Source organism: Hypomesus nipponensis, chromosome 20 (genome assembly GCF_054491055.1).
Source record: "Hypomesus nipponensis isolate SF chromosome 20, ASM5449105v1, whole genome shotgun sequence".
NCBI lineage: Eukaryota > Metazoa > Chordata > Actinopteri > Osmeriformes > Osmeridae > Hypomesus > Hypomesus nipponensis.
The window spans coordinates 7,647,420-7,655,000 of record NC_140380.1 but is presented as its reverse complement, the minus strand read 5'-3'; the positions used below and the strand labels follow the sequence as shown (position 1 = coordinate 7,655,000).

At 48.1% G+C, this 7,581-nt stretch overlaps 1 protein-coding gene and 1 long non-coding RNA gene across 2 annotated transcripts; one reads left to right on the top strand and one right to left on the bottom strand.

Moving 5' to 3' along the window:
• Positions 1–3,033: 3,033 nt before the first annotated feature.
• On the bottom strand, positions 3,034–5,090 carry LOC146246200 (uncharacterized). Its single transcript, XR_014734568.1, has 2 exons — positions 4,896–5,090; positions 3,034–3,190 (listed from the first exon to the last, which is right to left on the bottom strand). It is a non-coding gene; the product is annotated as an uncharacterized LOC146246200 (long non-coding RNA).
• A 160-nt stretch (positions 5,091–5,250) lies between these two features.
• ovca2 (OVCA2 serine hydrolase domain containing) lies at positions 5,251–6,459 on the top strand. The gene is made up of 2 exons (XM_084684017.1): positions 5,251–5,663; positions 5,819–6,459. The coding sequence occupies exons 1-2, from the start codon at positions 5,495–5,497 to the stop codon at positions 6,325–6,327; spliced, it is 678 nt and encodes a 225-aa protein (XP_084540143.1). The 5' UTR covers positions 5,251–5,494; the 3' UTR covers positions 6,328–6,459.
• The last annotated feature ends 1,122 nt before the right edge of the window (positions 6,460–7,581 follow it).

Below are 7,581 nucleotides of genomic sequence, written 5' to 3'. Positions count from 1 at the left end.
AGCAGCAACATGACATTTTCACTGCTGACAGACAGAAAGACAGGTAGTTAGGCAGGCAGTTAGGCAGACAGACAGACAGACAGACTGTAAGTGGGTGTCCCCCTAGTGCGGCTCCTCCTCCCTCCACTGTTGTGATGGACAGGTGATCTGATAGGGGAGGCTGTTACCTGGGCAACCTTTCAGCTGCCCTTCACTGACCTTACGACCAGGTCATTAGCATCCTGCCACGCCTTACTTTGATTGGCCGAAAAGTAGATCCGACCCGTCCGACCTTTTCATCGCAAAGGTCCACTCCTCACCCGCCCCCCCCCCTCTTTCCATCCCTTCCCTCCCCCCACCCCTCCCTCATCCCCCTCCCCCCACCCCTCCCTCATCCCCCTTCCCCCACCCCTCCCTCATCCCCCTCCCCCCACCCCTCCCTCTGCCCTCTCCCGCTTCCCCATCCCTCCCCCATCGCAGGCAGGTTGGCCTCGGCCTCTGAAGGGTAACACGATGAGCCTCATCGACCACCTCCCGTTGTTAACCACATTTGTAGCGGTGCTGCGCTCTGGGGCTGCTCCCATCTGAGAACTCCTGACAGGAGCGCCAGCTCTGAGGGTCAATTACGCCTCTCTCTCTCTCTCTCTCTCTCTCTCTCTTTCTTTCTCTCTCTGCCTCTCTTTACTCTCTCTTTTTACTCTCTCTCTCTCTCCCTCTATCTGTCTCTCTCTCTCTTTACTCTCTCTCTTTCTCTGCCTCTCTCTCTCTGCCTCTCTCTCTCTTTACTCTCTATCTCTCTTTCTGCCTTTCTCTACCCTCTCTCTCTGACTATATCTCTCTGCCTCTCTCTCTCGCTATCTCTATTTACTCTATTTTTACTCTCTCTTTTTCTCTGCCTCTCTCTCTCTTTACTCTCTCTCTCTCTGCCTCTCTCACTCTATTTACGGTCTCTCTCTTTACTCTCTCTACCTCTCATTCTCTATACTCTCTCTCTGTCTCTCTCTCGCCAACACCTTCCTCCTCCACTGTCTTCCTGTAGTGGGAGTACAAGCCCTCTTCAAGAGCTACAGGGAACAATGGTTCTTTAATGGTACAAGAATGGTCATTCGACTACTGTACCAATGAACTGCTATCTAATAACAAGTGCCTAATCAACTCTTATAGTGTCGAGAATAATGTAGTTAACTATTGGCAACTATTGGTTTGACAGAAACCAATCACAGTTCCTAACTGACACTCCACCTGAAGAGAACTGTACGTGGAACCATAGAGGGTTCTGCTGTCGCTACTCTACACATAGGGGCTCAGGGTGAAGAGTTCCTGTCTGTGGAGAGCCCTCCATATCTCCAAATCAGTAAATCCCTATTCTAGAACGTCATTCGCTGCCCACACCCTTGCTACGTTCCTCTCAGACTCCCTCGACAGGCGGGTGATCTCCGTGCCATCTCTCTCTCCTACATCTTCGGCTTTCCTCCTTGTTTATCCGTGCCTTAATCTTTTCTATCTCGGTCTATCTCTCTCGATCTTGTTTGGCGAGGCGGCGGGGATGAAGATACCCAGCGAGAGAGGCATGTTTACGACTGAACTGCAGAGTTCACTCTGCTTTTCCCCGGAGAGGAGATCTAGGCTGTGTGTACTCTGGGGTACGCCGTACAGGCACAAACACACACACACACACCACATACACAAAAACTGAGACCACACACACACCACATACACAAAAACAGAGACCCCACGCATGTGTACACACACGAGCAGAAACCAAACACGTAAATGTACATACACGCACCAACCTGACATATAGACAAATAGAAACTCCACACACACACACACACAATAAAAACACATACAACTACCCATGTACACACACAAAAACACACACACACACGTACACAATCAAACCATTTGTTTTTTTAACCATGAGTAAACTAAAATGTCATGGTCTAACTGTGCAATAAAATGTCATGGTCTGCTTGAGAAAAGCTTTGAATCTGATTTTAAAATCATGTAGATTTAAAACCGATATGGGCATTTAGGATTAAATAAATGCATTAGTTCAAAACTACTCATGATCACTCTTTGAACACATCCCCAAAATAGTCCCCCATTTAGATCTAAACGCCCTCTACTGGACAGGCAAAGGAACAGCGTGATTACTGGAAAAAATATGAAAAAACACCAATTGAATCTGTAACCATAACCCACAGTCCATTTATTTTGTCTGAAAATTAAGACTTTGGGTGTAACTCAAAATGGGTTTGGAAATGTCTGATTGAACAAAATAAATCAGAATTAGAATCGTTTACAGGATAACGTTTCAAATATCTGGAGCAGTGAAGCAGAGGATGTTGAGTGCTGAGCGGGTCCAATCTATTTCTGTTATAATATATCTTCAGCTCAACATATTCCCACTTCCTCTCTCTCTGTTTCTCTCTCTCTCTCCCTCTGTCGCTCTCCCTTGCTCTCATCTCACCATATCTGATACAGGCTAATAAGTGATCAACTGCTGCTAATTACTTTGGCTAATCCCTCCATTTTACTTGCACTCCACCATTGTCCTTTCATCTCTCTATTAATCTCCCTTCTTTCTTTCTACAAAAACTCCTCCCATCTCACAATCTGTTCCCCAAACCTACCCCCTCCCCTTTCACGTAATTAGAAATATATATTTCCCTCTCTCTCTCTCTCTCTCTCTCTCTCTCTCTCTCATATGTGTGTTTGCGTGTGTCAGTGTGTGTGTGTGCATATGTGTGTGGAGGCGTGTGCGCAGGGTTTAAGCTGGGGTGAGTCGTCGTGACGACAAGCGTGATTGTGTTTTTCTCTGATTCACTGTCCACTCCTGGCTCCACTCCACCCATGAACAAGGACGGTGGGGGAGGTGGGAAGGGAGGGGGAGGGGGGGGGGTGGTCTGTTCATGAACCGAGGCTGAGTAGGAGGCACCAAGGCTGGGGCCAGAATGACCATGTGTCCCCCTTCCTTAAAGATGCAACACAGAGGATCTGTTAACATGGACCAACTGGCTACTGGACCCAAAAGCATAACTCCACAGAAGACACGGTTGACTGGTTTATTGGAAATAAGGTTTAAGGAGAACGAAGGAGATCCACTGGGGCAGGCAGGTGTGGCAGGCAGGTGTGAGAGGCAGGCAGGTGTGAGAGGCAGGCAGGTGTGAGAGGCAGGCAGGCGGATGAACAGAGGATGTGGCACGGTCTGTAACAGGCAGAGAGAAAACAGGATTATTAGGAGTATACCAAGTCATATAAACAAAGCATAGGAGCCGGTACAAACAACGTAGGAGAAGCGTGGAACTGGCGATGAGTGACTGGAAAACCGGGGTTAAAATACTGTGGTGCTGATGAGGGGACGAGTTGCAGGTGGGTCAATTACACAGAAGGGATGGAGTATGTGGCAGGAAACCTGGAGTCTGGAGCCAGCACCTGTGAGAAAAAAAAACTGAAAACCTGGCCCGGATCAGGCCTAAGACATAACAGGATCATCTCAGTTTACCTTCACACCCAGTTCAGCCATATAAGGTTTGATTAAAAAAAGAAAGAGACATGTACTTTGTGGTTGCATCATACACACTAGCTTGGCCCCCGCATCTGCACGGCAGGACCAGGTGTGTAATTGATGTCCAATTCAAAAAGGAAAAACCGTTTAACGATTGAGTGGAACTTGCCGGAATGAGGCAGTTCTGTGTCACCCGGTATCATTATGCATTTGGAAAAGTTACAGTCTGGACCAGGAGTGGCCAACCCTGGTCCTCAAGAGCCTCTGTCCTGCATGTTTTCGATGTTTCCCTGCTCCAACACACCTGATTCAAATGAACGGTCATTCTCAGGCTTGGATAACGACCATTCATTTGAACCAGGTGTGCTGGAGCAGGGAAACATCTAAAACAGGACTGAGGCTCTCGAGGACCAGGGTTGGCCACTCCTGGTCTGGACCTTTATAGTGTTCTGGGGTGAGCAGTGAAGTTGTTTGTTGATGAAGGAACATTCATAGACACAATCCCCCTAAGACAGGCATGTCCAAATCCGGTCCTCGAGGGCTACTGTCTTGCGTGTTTTAGATCAGTGGTCCCCAAACTCGGTCCTCGGGACCCCCTGTCCTGCATGTTTTAGATGTTTCCCTGCTCCAACACACCTGATTCAAATGAATGGGTCGTTATCCAGCTCTGCAGAAGCCTGTTAACGACCGTTCATTTGAATCATGTGTGTTGGCGCAGCAAAATATCTTAAACATGCAGGACAGGTGGTCCCGAGGACCAGGGTTGGGAACCACTGCCCTAAGGTACTAAGGTAATTGATATGCATGTCCTGTCCTTTTTAATTATCATTCAGAGTAATGTGTGTGTGTGTGTGTGTGTGTGTGTGTGTGTGTGTGTGTGTGTGTGTGTGTGTGTGTGTGTGTGTGTGTGTGTGTGATAAGAATGACAGACGAGGGCACAGTCTTGTGGTGTCTTCAAGTCTTCAAAGAAGGGAAGAAGGTGGGGGGGGGCACACGGGCAACGCATTCTCTCTCAAGGTTATCATTGTTCACGCTCCTCTTCCTCTCCCCTTGTTGGCGTGGCACTGGTGATAAGGTTAATTAAAGGAATATATAATGCAACGGATACTTTTGCCCGCGCACACATCAACGCGGGCACATAGCGTTTATAAATACAATACGTGCAAAAACATGTAAACACGAGAGCGTATTGCAGACAGTGTGTGAGAGAGATGTGTCCTCGTTTATCTTAAACTCTCCCTTTTTCTTTGTTCATACCGTGTCCATGCCCATTTTCTTTCTAAATTACTCTCTCCGTCCCTCTCTCTCCTTCTCTCTCTCACACACACACACAGCAGGGTGATTATCATAACTCAATTTGTCATAAATCAAACTGACAGTCAGGAGTTGTATTAGACCTGGTTACCATGGATTGTCTCCACTGGGGGTGAGCGAACTCCGTAGGTCTTTCCTAACTCTGTCTAATTAGGCTATTTAGAAATTGCCTTCAGAACTTCAAAACTAAACTTTCACATCATATAGTCCAGTTAATATATTCACTTATTCAACACTACCTATTAATCACTAATTGAACTCAACATAACCCATGCCTTTTACAAGCGTTGCTACTGTAGCTTACTGTCAATAACTCGACTGTGCATCGTTTTGTGTATTCGGGACGCCCTCTGGCGACGTATTCTATAACGTAACGTGATTTCCGGCTGCACAACCATTTTGCACGGACGGTTTTTATCGACGGACTCATAGACTGTATGGTACGTCTGTGTAGGTTGGTTAGACGAAAATGAAACTGCACTTTGTAATTGCTGTGTTTAAAGAAGTACTCCACCAGTGTTGTCGACCGGGCCGCTAAGTAATAGTTTACTACACCAACGATCTAGGCTACTACTTTGAATGATAACATCAATTTTGCAGATCTTTTTGACAAAAGATTGACAACAATCAATACAGTACATGTGACTTAGTCTAGCTAACTTACCTACAAGGCTAATTAGCTAGCTAGATATGGCGAATGTAACTCGAGCAGTTCCGCTCCGTATACTCTGTATACATGGTTACCGACAGAACGGGAGCTCATTTCGTGAAAAAACCGGAGCACTACGGAAGCTCCTTAAGAAGCAAGTCGAGTGGGTGTTCATGAATGCGCCGCACTGTGTACCACAGGTTTCAGATGGTGTGTTACATTAAGATCTGTCAGTAGACTTGCTGTGTATTTACAATGCTGCAGTGCCGTCAATAAAATACCTAAACGCATGAAACACATAAAAGCGACAGGTAATTTCGTTATTGATCAGTCACTGTTAATCTCACACTTTACACCTGTTCAAGGTAAGGAGAACGGACCTGCAGACGATGAGGACCAGAGAGGCTGGTGGTTTTCTGATACCCAGGTTCGGAGTTTCGATGCCGGGCAGCAGTGTCAGTCAAGCCTGGGGCTTGAGGAGAGCGTGGAGGCCGTGAGGGAGGCCGTGAAGGACCTCGGCCCCTTTGACGGCGTCCTGGGATTCAGCCAGGGCGCTGCCTTGGTCGCCATGCTGTGTTCTTTACAGCAGCAGAACCTGGAGCCCCAGTTCCGGTTCCGCTTCGCCATCCTGGTGGCGGGGTTTCGGAGCGCCTGCTCTGAGCACCAGCGGTTCTACGAGCCCACGGCTCCGATCCTCATCCCGTCCCTGCACGTGTTCGGACAGGAGGACCGCGTCATCCCAGAGAAGATGAGCAGAGAGCTCCTCCCTGCCTTCCAGGACCCTGAAGTTCTGACTCACCCCGGCGGCCATTTTGTGCCGGCCGCGTCTGCGCACAGACAGACCTACCAGGAGTTTCTCAGGAAGTTTCAGTAGGAAGGGGCGGCACTGAGATTGATCATTTTATACGAGGAGAAGAAACTGTAGCACCTGATTTGCTTGTAAATAGCCCCACTGCTGTTAGTCTCAAGTGTTTACGTGAAGAAATAAACAAAGACTTTCCCGCTGTGTTGTGTACTTCCACGGTCTCCGTGATTTTGCCCTCTCTCTCCCTCAGTCAAGTTTGAAACTTTATTTTAAACTACCATGCAGTGTGACCCTAAACTATGCCATTGAAAATGGAGAACATTCCCTCAGTAACATTGTCCAATTATGGGTTAGTAACGAGACCAGCTCAGCTCTATTTTTGCCATTAGGCCACAGAAGTTGCATTCTCTCTGCGATCTGTGATGAGAAAACGGCAACACAATTTGAAGGCACTGCTTTGGGTTCATCCGAATCGGGCTTCATTCGCACACACAACGAGACACATTAGATGTTTATGGGTTTGTGTTTTTCAATAAAGGTCCAAGCCATGAATCAGTGGAACAATGAGCTATGATACAAATTGGTTGGAAGCACACAGGGGAAGTTAGGGGAAGGGGGCGTGAACACAGCTACATCTGAGTCACGTCGTTTACGTCCCAAAAATAAAGGATCAGGCTCGCTTTGAGTAGTCGCTGCCCTTGAAAGAACTTGTGGTTTTATGGCTTTTGATCTTGTTTGCTTAAATCTGAAAGGCAGATCTTTTCAGCCTCTCGGCGTGTGTGGGAGGGAGGGACTAGTGTGAGGACTCTGTGTTCTTTCGTAGTGGCAGCATGTGCATGTAGACTGGGGCGCTGCGGATTGTTTCCAGATGTGTCTGGAGTCTCCCTCTCCCTCCCTCTCTCTCTCCCTCTTTTTATTTCTCTGTCAGTCTCTTTCCTCTTCTTCTCTCCTCCCTTTATACCCCTCCCCTCACCTCCATGTTTTCCCCCCACCCGCCCACCAGACACCACATGCTTATATGTGTCACACCTGCCGTGTTTACATAGGATGTCACTCTCGGACCGTCAAATGCTGAGTTACATTCCGTATGTAGGATGGTCTGTGTGTGTGTGTGTGTGTGTGTATGTGTAGGGGCGGTGGGGAAACGGGGAGAGGGGGAGGGGAGGTCGGTTGTCAACTTGTTTGTCTGCGAGGGAGCGCTGGCCGGCTCCCCCCCCCCCGGTGAGTCCCCCAGCCCTCCCTCACCACTGCACCACCATCTCTCCTCCTTTGCACCCTCTTCTCCACTGCGGCCCTTGTGGCCCTCCCAGACCTCAAACACAC

What these genes read in the sequence shown, in the direction of transcription:
- ovca2 (XM_084684017.1), top strand. Translation starts at nt 5,495, where the DNA reads ATGGCGAATGTAACTCGAGCAGTTCCGCTCCGTATACTCTGTATACAT. An exon ending in TGTACCACAGGTTTCAGATG is followed by an intron (nt 5,664 to 5,818) that starts GTGTGTTACATT and finishes CACCTGTTCAAG; the next exon opens with GTAAGGAGAACGGACCTGCA.